The following is a 16,461-nucleotide window of genomic DNA, read 5'->3' on the forward strand; positions in this document are numbered from 1 at the left end:
CGTAACGCAGAGTGCTAGGACACAGCACTTAGCCGTGATACATCGTCCATATATCACAAACGCCCAAGGTGCCTTATTGCTATTTTAAACTGGTTACCAATGTAATTAGAGCAGTATAAATAAATGTTTCTCATACCCATGGTATACGGTCTGATATACCACAGCTTTCAGCATTCGGAGCTCGAACCGCCCAGTTTATAATAACTGTAATACCATGGCATTGTTGAATACTCCTTTCTGACTGTCTTGAAGGGCCTTCTAGAGTGTGCATTATTTCCCATACTAATGCACAGTATATTAGCATGGTATAAGTCAATGACTATAGTATATTTTTTACATGTTCTATGTTTGAGCTGCTTTTAAAAGCAAAAGTCAAATTGAAAACATGACTAGCATTGTTGAAATTGATTTTCATAATAGCAAGCTAGGACTGATGGTTTGGTTAGCTAGAGAACAGATGTAGCTATCTAGTAAACTTGCTAGCTAATTCACTGGATGTTGAACACATTTCTACCTGCAAATGAACATACTACACAAAATAATGTCACTATCATTTTATTTGCCTAGCAACACCTTGTACAACTTCAGAACTTGGCCCCTAGTTGTGTCCTGACCATAGTAGACCGTATCTAATGCACTAGTTTACCGAACAGAACTAAAGAAGTATCCTAGTCCTAATCGCAGGGTCAGGTACATAGGTCGGGTAGTATGAACCAGATCTGGTTTGGAGCTACATCTTGACCAGTTAAGTGACAGATAATCAACGAGGGTCTCTGTGAGTTCTCTGGAAAATAATGCATCTCCATGGAAACGCAGTCGTGGAACACACCTTCCACGTCGCTTTACATTTTCCATAGAATGAATAGTCCCTCGTTGATTATCCTTTACTTATTAACTGGACGAGGATACTTCTTTAGTTCTGTAAAATATTGCATTAGATACGGTTTATTATGATCAAAACATACCCATGGGCCAAGTTGTAGGCTACAAGGTGTTGCTACAGGCTAATAAAACGATAGTGACATTATTTCATTACAAAAAAAGTAGCTTTACAATATCAATTTAAAATGGATATCAATTATACATAATTTAGTTTAAATAATTATATGTGGACATTTACGTTTTTTGACTGTGCTAGAAATACGACATTGTTCATGGAATTGCATATCAACTGACCTAAAAAGGAACGTCGCATTAATTTCATGCCAGGGGTCACATTGTGACTGAAGTGCAAGTGAGCAAATGTTGCCGTGCTCTTACATTTAAAACCTATCAAATTACAATGAGGGAGTTTGATAGTTGATGCTATGTAACATTTTAGTAATTGAACAAATTTAAATGAGCAATTGGGGATACGTGCCTTGCTAAGAGAACATTGATATATTTTCTTTAGTCAGTTCAGGGATTCGAACCAGCGACCTTTCGGTTACGGGCTCAACGCTCTTACCGCTAGGCTACCTATCACATTCATGTGCAACAGTCTCGTCTACTAATTTATTTCAGCACATTCCTATAGGTTGCAACTGTTTCATTCCAGCATTCACGCGTGAAAAACGCCAGTCAAATGCTGTGTTCATAACCAAGTGGGAAGGTGGTAATTTCCCGTTGTGAAGTAGTAAATACTAGTTGGCCGCATTCATGTGCTTTGAAGTCGTTGAGATACGCCGATTGGCTAATGGCAAACAAGCTGCGTCAACCATAAACAGAAATGACAGCTATCATGCTCGTAAACAAATTATATTGTTTAAAAAACATATTAATAGATAGCTTTTAATAAATAATGTGTTGTTGTTGCATTTAACTGCTGAAAATGCTGTTATCTAGGTCATTTCCTTAGTAGGTGACGTCAGATATCAGAGAATTTGGCCTTCATGGATGATAGATGAGTGACCCACTAATAATTCATAGTTCAAGTGGATTTTTCCCAGTCGTATGCAATGACTGTATATATGAATGGACAAAGCCATCGATCACGTGACACCATTCATCCTGTGAACACTCGATAGTGCATTGAAGCCAAATTAAGTTGGTTAAAATGGAGTCTCATGGAGTCAAAAGCCGCGTTCAAAACAACTGGGAACTCGGAAATATACGATGTCAAATCATGGCGTCAGTGATCTTCAGGTCGGAAAGTCTGAGCTCTGGAAAGAAGCAGGGTTCCAGAGTTGGATTCCCGAATTGGATGACCCTTCAAATAGATTTTTCCCAGACGGAGCTCGATTTCCCAACTCTTATTGCAAAAACTGGGAGCTCTTTAAATTTGAGGTGTCCAAATACCTTAGAAAAATGGTAGTAATCTTGCTAAGACCAGAAGAGCTGAGGAGGAAAAGGTGATCATTAAGATAACTTCCCTTTCTCAGAGATCCCCAGCCGGCCTCTCGGGGGACTAGAAGATGGAACTAATTGAGTTACAAAATAAACTGGATAATATATATAGATTAAAAGCAGAAGGAGCCTTTATTAGATCTAGGAAAAAATGGATTGAGGAGGGAGAACAGAATTCATCCTATTTCTTCAGACTTGAGAAATTTCACTCTAAAAATAACACTATCCATAAATTAAACATTGATGGTGTTATTACAGATGACCAAAAATGAATCGCTAAATACTGTAGCAATTTTTACAGAAAATTGTATAGCTCTACGCACTGTCAGGAATCCACAGATGTGTTTTTTTAACTCACCGAATAATGTTCACTCTATCAGTGATTTAGAATCTAAACAGTGTGATGAACCCATCAAAGTTGAAGAGATTAGAGTCTATCAAACATCTAAAGAACAATAAATCACCAGGTGTTGATGGAATTACATCAGAATTTTACAAATTATTTTCTGAACAAGTAGCTCCCTTCCTATTTGAAGTCTTGTTTAGAGAGTATTAAAAACAATGTTCTCCCTCCTACAACGAGTCAGGGGTTAATAACACTGATACCTAAGCCTAAAAAAGAAGTGCTGCTCATCGCTAACTGGCATCCAATTTGTCTTCTTAATAATGACTATAAGATATTAGCCTTACTACTTGCAAAAATAATTAAAGAAGTCCTGGATGCAATCATTGATGAAACACAGTCTGGCTTCATGAGGAACAGACATATTTCTAACAATGTCAGACTAGTATTAGACATACTTGACTACTCAGACCTAATAACTGAGGATAGCTTCATATTATTTTTATATTTTTATAAAGCATTTGACACAGTAGAGCATCAGTTTCTCTTCCACTCCCTTGAGAGACTTGGCTTTGGGGTTTTTTCTGTAAGGCTATTAAGACTCTCTATGCAAATGGTAACAGCTCTATCAAATTGAAATATGGCACCTCACCTAGATTTGAGTTAAAGAGAGGAATTAGGCAAGGTTGTCCTATCTCCCCATACCTGTTTTTATTAATCACCCAACTTCTTGCAAATTCGTTAAATAATAGTCCTGTACAAGATGTTTCCATAGCTGGTACACTTTTTCTGAAAGACGCTAACCAAATTCCCATATCGACCAATGTGATACAATCCTTTTCCAAAGCGTCTGGTCTATATCTTAACATTAATAAATGTGAACTCATAGCTGTCAAAAATTGTGTGACACCTTCATATTATGTTATTCCAGTAAAAGAAGAACTTACATATTTAGGCATAACCATTACAAAGGATCAGAAGTCTAGAGGCTTACTAAATTTTAACCCTCTTATTAAAAATACCCAGAAGAAGCTAAATCAATGGCTACAGAGGGACTTATCTTTAAAAGGTAGAGTCCTAATAACCAAGGCTGAAGGTATCTCTAGACTAACATACGGCGCTCTATCTTTATATCTTGACAGTAAAATAAGCAAGGAGATAGACCAGATGCTTTTCAACTTTCTGTGGAGAAACCGTAAACATTACATTAGGAAAACTGTTTTAATGAACACTTATGAGAATGGTGGGCTGAATTTTCTGTACTTTACTACTTTAAATAATACTTTTAAGATCAATTGGATAAAACAATTCCTAAGAAGACCCACTTCTATCTCGAATTTTATTCCTCATCATGTCTTCTCTACTTTTGGTGACCTTAACTTCACGTTGTTTTGCAATTATAATATTGACAAAATTTCAGTGAAACTTTCTGCTTTTCATCGGCAGGTTTTCTTGTCATGGTCCTTAATTTATAAAAAAAATTCTCCACACAGATATTATATATGGAATAATCGGAATATATTGTATAAAAATACTTCTTTGTATTTAGAATATTGGAAATAATATCCTATTGGTGAGCCAACTGGTAAATGCAGAGGGTCTTTTACTCAGTTAGAAGGAATTCTTATCACTTTACAAGGTCCCTGTAACACCTAAAGATTTTGCAATTGTTTTAGATGCCATTCCCTCAGGTGTTGCTCTGTTATTCAGGAACATGTCAAGACCTGACGCTCAGAGTCTACCTTCTATTGACCCTGTTGTCTCATCAGTAGGAAAGATTTGTTTCTCTTTTGGTCCATTCAACAACAGAGCGATACGAACCTTGTTTCAACAGGATGTTGTATCTATATACCTTATGTCATGCCTTATTGGAATGGATTTATTGATAATATCTGTTGGAAAAAAGTTTGGATGTTGCCACACACATACCTACTTGTTAACAAAATTAAGGACGTTTCCTTTGAAATTATTCATAAATGTTATCCTGCCAACCACTATATGAAGAAGTTTAAGGAAAACATCAACTCAAATAGCTCCTTTTGTAATGACCACCCAGAAACAGTATTGCATCTTTTTGGGGCATTTTATTAATGTAAGAAAACTGCGGCATCAGTAGATTTATAATTGAACACATTTATGAAGATTTTACACTATTGTGGAGAGATGTACTGCTTGTATTCTTTACATACGATAGAAATAAGCTGAACATTTTTTATGTAATTAATTTCATTATTCTTTTGGCCAAATTTCATATACACAAATGTACATTTACAAACAAAAAAACACATTTTCTTACCCTACAAAAATTAATTGAACTGTATTTTAGACAGTTAAATACTCTACTAACAAAAAAGCTGTTAGAATTGTAAGTGTATGTATGTCCCTTAAGGTCCTTGTGTAATTGTAATGTGATATTGTACCCCCTAGCTCGATTGTCCATTGTATATAATCTATATATACTTGTGTTCCCTCCATGTACTTTCTGTATTGGTTTGTTGTCGATAAAAAAAATATATGAAAAAAAGCTACATTTCCCAATTCCGAGTTCCCAGTTGTTTGAACGCGGAAATAACATGCGCAGTTTGGAAGGAAGTGACGTTTACAGGCTAGCTCAGTGCTGCCCCCTCTCATTGACGAACTCAAATTGAAGACAACCGGGGTACTGCAGGCTGCCCAGGGGTGAAAGTAAATTACATTTATTCCCAGTACGGGACCTCATGTGTGCACACTCTGCGAGTGCAACACATATTTGCATGGGCCTAATCATATAATTATATTAATTCATTATCATCGATATGGGCCAAGTCGTAAAGATTTGTCATTTAACTTCTAAAATGTGCTATTTTTTTATTGTGGCATAAACACAACCAGGCATTATGTTTTTATCTGATTATCAATAACTTCAAAGCGCTCCTTTACTAGGCTACCTCCACACGTTCATCCACTCGCAACATATTTCCAGCCTCCAAACAGTGGTGAATTGAACGAGACATATTTTACACAAAACAACATAAAGGGTAAGGATATTTGGCGATTGTCATTAGGACAGAATTTATGTGTCCACAGTTGTCTCCGCAAGTCTCGATGTCCGCCACTCTTCTCTGCCTTGGCAAAATGGCAGTCTTCTCATCGAACCACATCGCATTTTGGTGTGTAGGCTATACCACCCGTTTTTAAATCTAATTCACTAATTTGTCATGCCTCTGACATGCGCTAATGATAAATAATAGTGTAGTAGCCTACAGTTTATTGTGGTAGGCTCGTGTTTTACAGGAACGGCGTACCCCCACTATTTATATTGCTGGGCCGCCTTTACATGACCTTACACCTGATGCTGCCATTAGCAACTATATTATCCTTATAACGCTTCTTGTATGTGATATTTTAAAAATACTCGGTTCAAGGACATACATCTGATGTATTCGAAGCAATTTTTGGCACCATGACTGTCTTTGAAAAAACAGTTTATTTACACGAAGATTGACATTTTTCCATTCACTTATAATGGGGATCCTGTTTTCTGCTAACAATGCATGAGGTACACCGGTTTCAATGCAAGGGGGGCAGTGTACTCGCCTGGCCATATGCGGTAAATAACATCTTCCCACTTGGTTATGAACGCAGGGAAAGTACTTGGCAATGGTACCGCCCAAATCACCTGATTGGATAGGCATACGTTTTCCTAATCAATGTGGATAATTGTCTACGGACTACATTCATAAGTATGTCCTCGACTTGAGTGGCGGTTGTTTGAAACATTTCTGTTAGATATTTCCTACCATGGCGTTTTCATTGGTAAGAAAAACACCAACGAGTAGTTGTATTTTCGCTCAATGGTTTTTGTCTTTCAACAGTAGCACATGAAAAGCATATAGGCCTAGGCTACAATTAAAAGTAGTCTGCTACTGCTAGCCTAATAGGTTTAGGCCTAAATCTGTGTAAAATGGACAAAAAGACAATATCGAGACTTTTTGGCCTGAAAATAAACCTAGAATATGTATTATCCAGGTTGATTGATGTAGCTTAAGAAGCCATATATTTTAACTTCAAATGTTAACATGTTCAAATGTTAACAAACATTACTTGAATGACATCAAACGGATATTTTAACAAGTTTGTTCTCATTTCTAGAGAGACGAACTTCGACCCCATGACAATTGGGCACCAGAATCTGCGGCCTTGTCCACTTGCAGTAACGCGGACATATATCGTAGAATGAACACCATGCTGGGCAACTCTCTGGATTTTACTGGTGTGTGCACCACATCCGGCACCAAGGGAAAGCTAGATATGCTCCTGACCGGTAAACTTTCTCGCTGCACGTGCACTTTGGAATGACACATCGTTATGCTTGTACTCAATGGCAGTAAAGGGGAAACTATATACTAAACATACAATTTCCCCTTTTGAATTGCTTTTTGTAGTCTACACCACAGCCCTGTCATAATAGTGGGAACAGCTGATTCATGCTGCATCGTCTGCAGCATTGCAGCACTTGTAGGCTAAGCTTTCCAGAGCTTGAGGTCTTTGCCAAGACTCTCAGCCACTGCAATTCTACTCTGTATTTAACCTGATATATTTCTTTTAAAATCAGTCATGCACTAGGCCACCCAGCTTGGCCACTTTGTAGTTTCTAATGAATAGTTTCTAATGAATAGCATTATAACTTGTAACATTGCTATATTCAATGTTCTTAATATAAGGAAAATGCACCCTGGTCTCAGAGCATTTTGTGTTCTGTGTAAATCCGAGACACTTTTTAGTGTTACTTTTTGTCATCACCACTTTTGGATAATGTATTACGAGTTATGTTAAAAAATTATCTAAAATAGATGATTTTAGGGTTAGCTAACATGCTAAGTAGTTGCTAAGTAGTTGCAAAGTAATAAGTAGTTGAAGCAAAATGCTAAAGTTGTCAGTGGGATTAAACTCACAACCTTTGGGTTGCTAGGCGTTCATGTTAAATGCCCACCCTGACCAACCACCTTAAATTACATCGGTTTTATGTAACTACCAAACGTTACATAATATTCTTTGCAATCAGTATTTAAATTTACTATGATACGTCTAGTCTGAGACCAGGCTGCAAAACGTCTTACCCTTTTATTTGTACGCTTCAACTCAGTTGGCACCAATGGTTTTAGACCAACTTGTCATGCCTTATGAACCTTTCATACAACTGTGTAACCAGACTTGGAGCATATTTTAATTTTATCATAGGCTAGTATGATTGTAAATCGTTATGTTTCAGCATAAAGAATGATGATTATGACTTTCACATTTTACAAAGGTTACAACAATCATCCCTCCTTGAGATTGGGTGTAAACTATGCATTGTAAATCTGGCAATATTAATTCAGCTAGAAACAAAGCTTCAATGATGGCCTATCCTCCTCCACCCAACCACCACCCCTCTCCTCTGCCCAGCCTTGAGTTGCTGAATCAGGACTGTAGATAGCAGTTGGATGCTGTCCAGCCCTGAAGTGCAATGGGGCAAGCTGGCAGTGCAAATCACTCTGTCCTCCTACTTCTAATCAGTCAGCTGCTGCGACTATAGCTTCTGTGTGTCTGTGACACTGGCAAATCTGGGAGGGTGAGCCAGCGCAATACACCAGGGATTTCTGCTCTCAGTGCCCCCTCCTACCCTGCAGCTAGAACACTACCACGCCCCTCTCTGCCGGTCCCCCACCTTCTCTGCTCATGACTCTCTCCCTCTGTCTGCTGCATCTCTCTGCCAGCTCACTCAAGAAACTAGGCTAGAGCCACTGTTAGCAGCAGCGGCTGGCTGCCACCTCCATCGCTGACAGACGCTGTGCCGGGGGAGTCTGAGAATATCTCCAACAGGAATTTTTCATTACCCATTTAGAGGAAACGGAAGGGGGGGGTGGGTGAGCTGATGTCATTAGCAGGGGGGTGCGAGTGAATCAGCAGTCCGGTCACATGCTAAGTCGGTCAGTGATTCAGATGGAAATGCATGGCAGTTGCAAAGGGCACAGTCGCAGCAGGTTCACCTGATCAACATGCAGGGAAGGGTTGCTACAGTCTGACTTCATTTCTATCAGTAAGATTGTGTTTTTGGGAAAGCGAAGCCATTTCACTCGACACCATCCCCCTTCTCATGTCCTCTTCCCTCGGGCAGATGCAGGGTGCTTAACTGTTTATTAGCTCATCTCTCTCTCCTCGTTCGTCCACAGACCTGCAGGAATCGGAGCTGGCTGCAGTGGGCAGCAGGATGCTCTTCCCCACTAGCAGTGTCAGCGGAAGCTCTCTCCACGAGGGCTCCTCCAGAGGCCTGCCAGACGTCAACGACCTGGGCCTGGGCCTCCAGTCCCTTAGCCTGTCCGGCTGGGAGCGCCCCTGGAGCAGCCATGACACGGACACACACACCACTGCCGCTTCCCAAGCCCACACCAGCTCTACCTCCAGTGAGTACTGGAATACTTCCTTTGTATTGAATATTCAAATATACTGTTGACAAAGTGTACATTTAGGTAAAGACTAAGTACATTAACATAAAGTCTTTGGCTGTCCTGTTAGTCTACTGTACGACCTGTTCCAATGTGCTGGGAAAAGACTGCTAGTTGCTAGTCTGCTACTTCATATTGGATTTAATGAATGCTATAGCCTAGTTGGGTTGTGTGGCGTTGTGTCATTGTAACTTGCTATGGCTTTGAGATGGTATGCTGCATTATCAGTAATCACTTCCGTTCAGGTGTTGGCATTGGAGGTTTCTCTTAGGTTCGGTCTGTTGTATTTTAGTGATACTGAGCTATTGTCATCCCTAGATTTAGATCTTTCATCAGGCTGTTGCAGAGAATGATGAGGCAGTTTGTCCGTTGTCTGTGAACCTGCTATTTATATCCCCAGACAGGGTGAACTTAAACTTAACTTGTTTTTCAGATTCAGTATTGTCCCTAAATGACTTAAATTCTGCATTTTCCCCTCAGGATGAGAGGTTGAATATACCTCCCTCAAACACCTTGTACATCATTATTTGTTTTGTGGATTATCTCATTCCATGTTTTAGCTTAATGACATTACCCTGCCTCCACTCAGTGTTGCTTCCCTTCTCACTTTGTACTGACCCAGTTCTTGTGATGAGATTGCGTCACAACATATCCATACAATCCCAGACACAAACTTGTTAACAGCACTGCCCTGAATGGGGCTTCTAAAGTGGGCCAGTACAGTCAGATTCCCTTGGCGCCTCGATGTTCAGCCCACTGGGACAGCTACAGACCCACAGTAAATATTTGGTGTGGTTGTCAGCTGATCCAGTCCGCGTTGTCAGATCAGCCCAATGATCGGGGCTTGCCTAGCTCCTTACAACCAATGTAGTTCTAATGCTGTAGGATGGTAACCATACTACTTGTACGTTACACCTATAGTTTCATTATGGAATGTTGCATAGCAACTACAGCAAGATGTTAGTGGTTTAACCTTGTTCTCTGGCCTTATGGTGTATTATCTCTCCTTTCAATGTCTTGGTACCACGAGTTCAATGGAAACTATTTAGTCATGCATTTTAAAATGGCTGTTTGGCTAATCAGCTGAAATGCTGAGCGTCTAGTCATAGTCTAAGAAACTGGCAGTGTGGCAGAACTCTACTCTAGAATGGACAGATGGCCACAATGCTAAGGCCTGATAGTTTATCAGTCACAATTACTCACTTGAAAGCATCCATTTTGTAACTAGTAGATAAAAATGGGCTCCCAGATTATTTTCCTGTTTTTGACAGTGGGCCCTACAACAGTGGATTCCCTATACATTACAAATGGGTCACATAGTTACATTCATCTGATATGATATTTATCTGCTGGTTTTTATGCTCATCTGGGAGCTGTGGACTGAAATTGATTAACGGGTAGGAAAGTGATAGTGCTGGTTGAATAGCCTTATCTCAGCTTCAGCCTCTGATGCTGCTAGTTGTAAGATCTGATTAAAACTCTGGTATGGTCTCAGTGCTGGACATGCTGGGCAGTCCCCTGGGCCAGATCCTGGGCAAGCCCCTTGGCTATAACCCCCCCAGTGAGCCCATGGGCACGGCAGCTGACTTCCTGGAGAAGTTCCCCGGCATGGCTCGCATGACCAGCCGCCTGGACTCACGCTGCTTCCTAGACTCGCGCTCCAGCAGCCCTGTAGACTCTGAAACCAGCGGCTTCAGCTCCGGCTCAGACCACCTCTCAGACCTGCTCGTAAGTATCTGTGTACTTGGGGGGGTGGTGTGTATGTTTGTAAACTTGAAGTGCTTTTTGAATTGATGTATGTAACTGTAAATTACATTCCACTCAAATGATTGTCATGGTTGAGATTTCATGTTATTTTTAGGGTCACACTTTTAGTTTGTTGATCAAGGTCATGTCATATTTTGTTTTGCTTTAGTTTATGGCGATTTCTGAACTTTCTGATCTGAAGGAATATCTCTAACCCCCTCCTCCCAACCAGTCCTCCCTGAGGATCTCTCCCCCCCTACCTTTCCTCATGTCCAACATGCAGAAGGACTCCATGAGGCTGAGCTCTCTGGGCTCCAGGCTGGACTACCAGGACCACGGCTCCCCTCTCACCCCACCGCCCAGCGCCACCAGCTCTGCCACGGCCCTGTCCCGCCGCTGGCCCGGGGCCTCAATATGGCCCAGCCTGGACCTGCTGGAGACACCTGATGACCCCTTCAGCATCGAGAGGGAGGCCCGTCTGCACAGGCAGGCAGCCGGTATGGGATGATTCAACACGCTCAGCTTTCTTTTGAATCCACACGTTCTACTGCTGTTAACCAGCTCAGTCTCCACTTTCCCTTCAGCTGTAAATGAAGCCACCTTCACCTGGAGTGGACAACTTCCTCCCCGCAACAACAAGAACCCTCTGTACTCATACAAGGTCTTCCTGGGAGGAGTACCCTGGGATATCACTGAAGGTACAGCTGCTTCACTGTTTCCATGGCATTAAATTGGCTCTTGTCTTATTTTAGTAGACGCAAACCTGGAGAGAGGAACAATGTTAAACAATGTTGAATCTAATTGGTTCACAGCACACTTTCTGTTTAACTGACTTATTACTGGTCTTTGACTGCTGACCCTTTTCTCTCCAGCTGGTCTGATCAACACGTTCAGTGGCTACGGCCCTCTGAGTGTGGAGTGGCCCGGCAAGGATGGCAAGCATCCTCGTTGCCCTCCCAAAGGTAATATGCCCAAAGGTAATGACAGGCTGGTAGGATATTTACTCTTATGGTTCTAAGGTGGCACAGTGGTGGGCATTGGGCACGCAATGGGATGGTGAGTTTAGACACAAGTGTACTTGGTCATTCAATGGTTCCCACCACCCCTATCGCACACAAACATGTGTGATTTGTTCAAGAAGTGGAATATTCTGGGTTTCTTGGTCTACCATGTTGACAGTTTGGGAATACTGCTCACCTTGCCGTCTTCAGAATGGAGGTCTGAGTGGATCGTATCACTTGAGGACTCACTAACAATTCAGAATAAACAATGAGCAACACTTATTGGAATGTCTTTGTTCACATACACCATACTAGTTCTCTTGACCCCTAATAGACTAGCAATCTCCCTGTGTCAGTTCGCCTGGTGTTGACGCTCTGCTGTGCTCTGCTGTAGGCTACGTCTACCTTGTGTTTGAGAACGAGAAGTCTGTTCGTGCGCTGCTCCAGGCCTGCACCCAGGACCTGCTCCACCCTGAGGAGAACGGAGAATACTACTTCAAGATGTCCAGCCGCAGGATGCGCTGCAAGGATGTGAGTGGGGGTGCTTGTGTGTCCTAGTGACCGCAGCCTGGGGTTTTTGACAAACTGCTGTGTTCAAATTCTCTGCCCTTTTCTCAAGTGTGAGCTTCAATAAAACATCATAAAAAAATCCCAATCAAAATGTCTTTAGACTAGAGATCTGCCAACTTCTGTCTGTAGTGTCTGAACAGTTTGAGCCTCTCTCGAACATGTACACCCACAAGCCTCAAGATTTATCTGAAGGTACCTAGAACAAGTTTTAAAAAAAGGCTAGTATATATGGAAATAGTTTAGTTCCTAAAATGAGGTTAAATGCATGTAAAAAATAGCTCTACAGAAACCACTTTAGAATAAACTTCCTTTATTTTGTGTGGGGGGGGGGGGTGTGAGTCTGTCCCACGGATCTGTTATTCAATGCATTTCTATGGACTAATGGCAGGAATGCTTAATTAAATCATTTGTATTAATAGTTGTAATACTTCAGGGAGTCTTAAATCAAATGTCATACCATGGATAATTTAGCCAATCATAAAAACAATCACTGTTAGCTTAGATGAGCCAGTTCAGGGCTGCAACAAAATAATGAGACCTCTGGGGGTGAAACCACTAATTTTGTGGAAAAGAGCTTGGAGGTAAATATTTTATGTTAACAGGATATCCACAAACTTTTAACGTCTGAAATGTTAAGGAAAAACACTGCTGGACTACTGCGACACCCCTTGACACTCTTCCTCCTCTCTGATCTCACAGGTGCAGGTGATCCCCTGGGTGATCTCTGACAGTAACTATGTGCGCTGCCCCTCCCAGCGCCTGGACCCCAGCAAGACTGTGTTTGTGGGTGCTTTGCACGGCATGCTCAACGCAGAGGCCCTGGCCAGCATCATGAATGACCTGTTCGGCGGAGTGATGTACGCTGGGATTGACACGGACAAGCACAAGTACCCGATAGGTGAGATATTACCGTTGAAAGACTGGCGGTGACTCGCCATGACTGTAGGATTATATTGGCTTGATGTAGCTTTATTGTGAATGTCTATGGGGTGTGTTCTGTAACTGTCTGAAATGCAGCAGTCATGAAGAGTAATGTACGTTGACAGGTACTGCCTCTGCATTGCTTGCCATTTGACTTTTCGGCTGGGTATCTGTAGAGCATTTTGTGATAACTGGAGGTAAAGAGTTTAAGAAGTAGCCTCTTTCAGTCTGGGTTTGACCTTGCATTGTAGGCTGGTTGGGTGCTGTAGGCTGGCTGGGTGCTGTAGAGGGTGTAATGGTATCAATCCTTATCATGATGTTCAGGTTCTGGGCGCGTCACCTTCAACAACCAGCGCAGTTACCTGAAGGCTGTGTGTGCAGCGTTTGTAGAGATCAAAACCCCCAAGTTTACAAAGAAGGTAAGAGCCGTCTGGTTTTAAACACGTGACCAGCATTGACTGCTTTCAACTATAGTGAACAAAAAATAGAAATACAACAATTTCAAAGATTTGACTGAGTTACAGTTCATATGAGGCCCTAATCTATGAATTTCACATGACTGGAAATACAGATCTGCGTCTGTTAGTCAGACACCTTTAAAAAATGGGCCTCATCTCCTCCATATTTTTGTGCGTTGAAAGACTATCTTTGCGAAGGAGAAATGCTCACTAACAGGGATGTAAACACGTGGGCAAAATGGGAATCTTTTTGTGCGTATGGAAAACATCTGACCTTTATTTCAGCTCGTGGAACATGAGACCAACACGTTACATGTGTTTATATTCAAGTGTTATGGCCGATTAGCACTGAATTGTAATGAAGGGTAAATCTGCCCTTCTCTCAATGGTCTGAATATAAGCACTGATGTCCCTCAGGTTCAGATTGACCCCTACCTGGAGGACTCAATGTGCCAGGTGTGCAGTCGCCAACCCGGGCCGTTCTTCTGCAGGGACCAGGTGTGTTATGACATTGGGTTGATGTGAAGCTAGGATTACAACTATCTGGTCTAATCATGTTCAAGTATGCATCTACCCACTAAGGCCTTCTACTAAGCCTTTATTCAAGAAGCATACATTTGTGTAAATGAAGTTTTATGGTATAATGTTTAGGCACATCAATGATACAAATGCATGTTCACCACAGTGCACACAGTAAGCTCACTACTACCTGTTATCCTCAGGCCTGCTTTAAGTACTACTGTCGCTCCTGCTGGCACTGGCAGCACTCCATGGACCTTCTGAGCAACCACCGGCCCCTGATGCGTAACCAGAAGAACAGGGAGTCCAGCTAGAGCAGAGGAGTCAGCGAGGGGGCGGAGAACCCCACACCTCACGGGTGAGGACACACAGCGGGCGTCCGCAGAGCACGAGTGTCCAGCTGCCCCCGACACCAGGGGCACCATGGCACTCCCACCAGGACTGGGGGAGAAACACTGTAGAGAAGTCTACTGCTGCACTTGCTACTTTTTGCTGTTTACTTGTTCACGTTGGCACTATGCACAGTGACCTTGTTGGGATAGTCAGGGGCCCTTCCTTATGCAGTTTCCTGACTTGTGGCCAGACGAGGATGATTCAGGCCAGGGTTCAGAAGTAGATGAAAATGCCTTGATTTTTTTTTTCTTATCCTTCAGTTTTTTGATTTAGTTTTACATGCGTTGCATATTGAGAGCATGCACGTCTCATTGCCTTTCGTTGGTAGATACCATACAGTGCCTTCAAATAGTTCCACCCCTTCCCCCCCACCCCCAGTTGGCTTACTGTTTTTCCTGTGCAAGCCAGCTGGTGTTTTTTACTTTGGAAGATGAGTTGGGCTTCATTTAACCAGTCGCATTTCAGACATTTTTACGCAGTTTTTTACTAATTTGTACACAAACGGTTTTAAGTCATGACAAGGAAATTTGGAACCGAATTCTACCTGGCGGCTTTTTAATTTTTTTCCCTCCCCTTGGTTTTTCCTCACCCTGAAGTATTAGTCTGGGGCTGGTGGTAGATTTGTTCTCCCTACGATGTTCTACTGCAGGGGGAGGCAACCCTGTTCCTGGAGTGTCGCAAGGTCTGCAGGATTTTGTTCCAACTAGGCACCACACCTGACCAATTGATCTGTTCAATGATTTCCTAAATTCAACACACCTGGTCGTCCAGGTTGGTTAAAATATATAACATGTAGTGTCTGTGGCACTCCAGGAACCAGGGTTGCCTTACCCCTGTTCTACTGAATGGGCACAGATTACGGTGTTGAAGCATTACTTTTCTTGTATTGTTGGGCAAGTTCATAAAGCCCAACGTTACTGGACACTGCTTCAACTGGGTTTCCATGGTTTCAATCAATTGGATGGATCTTTACTGAGACGAACGGACATTGACGTTTTGATTGTAAGTTACGTAGTTTTATTGTTGCACTTTTTAATTTGCACTTTAGGAGAGGGTGACAGTGATTTGTAATCACTGTTTTTGTACATCAACAGAGGGGCCCTGAGCCCGGATATGAACAGCTGCTTGTTTCCTGTTGAATGTAGAACTTCCACTTTGCTAAAAACTTACCAAGAGCTTGAGTAGACCTAACACAGCTTTCCCTGTGCTTTCTTACTCCATCGCCTTCCTTGTTCCTGTTGGATATATGCATATGAAGCTGTGTGCCAAAGACTAAGTGTCTTTCCCCCATCAAGTTACTCATGCTGAGCTTGTCTTAGCCCAGCTGCTTTTTAGAGTTTTGAAAGTCTACCTCACTGTGGTCTCTTTGCTGCTACTTACTGATGTGGATAATGTTCAGATTGGGCACAATAAAGGTGTTGAAGCATTACCTGTTGCTTCTGGTCTTACTTGTAAATGAAAATCTTATGGTATTTCCATGAAAGTGTGCATAGCTCTTGGATGATATGACTGTAGAAATAAGTAGATTTAAAGGGATGGAGTGCTTTTCTGAAGGTCTCTTTTTCAAGGCAATCATTTACCTCAGATCACCACCCTACAGCTGTTTCATGATGTAAGTAGATTAACAATGAGCCATTACAAGCTGAAGGAGAGCCGCACACTAGGAGCTCAGATGCAATAATTTAATCAACGTTTTGACAGACAAGCAGTCTTCATCA

The 16,461-nt window shown here is 41.8% G+C and overlaps 1 protein-coding gene across 5 annotated transcripts; it reads left to right on the plus strand.

Moving 5' to 3' along the window:
- The first annotated feature begins 6,341 nt into the window (after window positions 1-6,341).
- On the plus strand, window positions 6,342-16,172 carry cpeb1b (cytoplasmic polyadenylation element binding protein 1b). Of its 5 annotated transcripts, none has more exons than XM_031812711.1 (12): window positions 6,342-6,463; window positions 6,800-6,971; window positions 8,863-9,093; window positions 10,631-10,863; window positions 11,114-11,378; window positions 11,466-11,579; window positions 11,754-11,858; window positions 12,277-12,413; window positions 13,152-13,350; window positions 13,698-13,792; window positions 14,249-14,329; window positions 14,554-16,172. In XM_031812711.1, the coding sequence occupies exons 1-12, from the start codon at window positions 6,449-6,451 to the stop codon at window positions 14,662-14,664; spliced, it is 1,758 nt and encodes a 585-aa protein (XP_031668571.1). In that variant the 5' UTR covers window positions 6,342-6,448; the 3' UTR covers window positions 14,665-16,172. The 5 variants fall into 5 exon arrangements, with proteins under 5 accessions (XP_031668571.1, XP_031668572.1, XP_031668573.1 ...); XM_031812712.1 differs by having other exon boundaries at window positions 11,754-11,843; XM_031812713.1 differs by having other exon boundaries at window positions 6,800-6,920.
- The last annotated feature ends 289 nt before the right edge of the window (window positions 16,173-16,461 follow it).

Source organism: Oncorhynchus kisutch, unplaced genomic scaffold (genome assembly GCF_002021735.2).
Source record: "Oncorhynchus kisutch isolate 150728-3 unplaced genomic scaffold, Okis_V2 Okis03b-Okis08b_hom, whole genome shotgun sequence".
Classification (NCBI taxonomy): domain Eukaryota; kingdom Metazoa; phylum Chordata; class Actinopteri; order Salmoniformes; family Salmonidae; genus Oncorhynchus; species Oncorhynchus kisutch.

Bases quoted from the DNA above. Each gene is read 5' to 3' on its own strand.
- cpeb1b (XM_031812711.1), top strand. The intron at 9,094-10,630 runs GTGAGTACTGGA...GTATGGTCTCAG, and splicing joins CCACACCAGCTCTACCTCCA to TGCTGGACATGCTGGGCAGT. The intron at 13,351-13,697 runs GTGAGATATTAC...CATGATGTTCAG, and splicing joins CAAGCACAAGTACCCGATAG to GTTCTGGGCGCGTCACCTTC.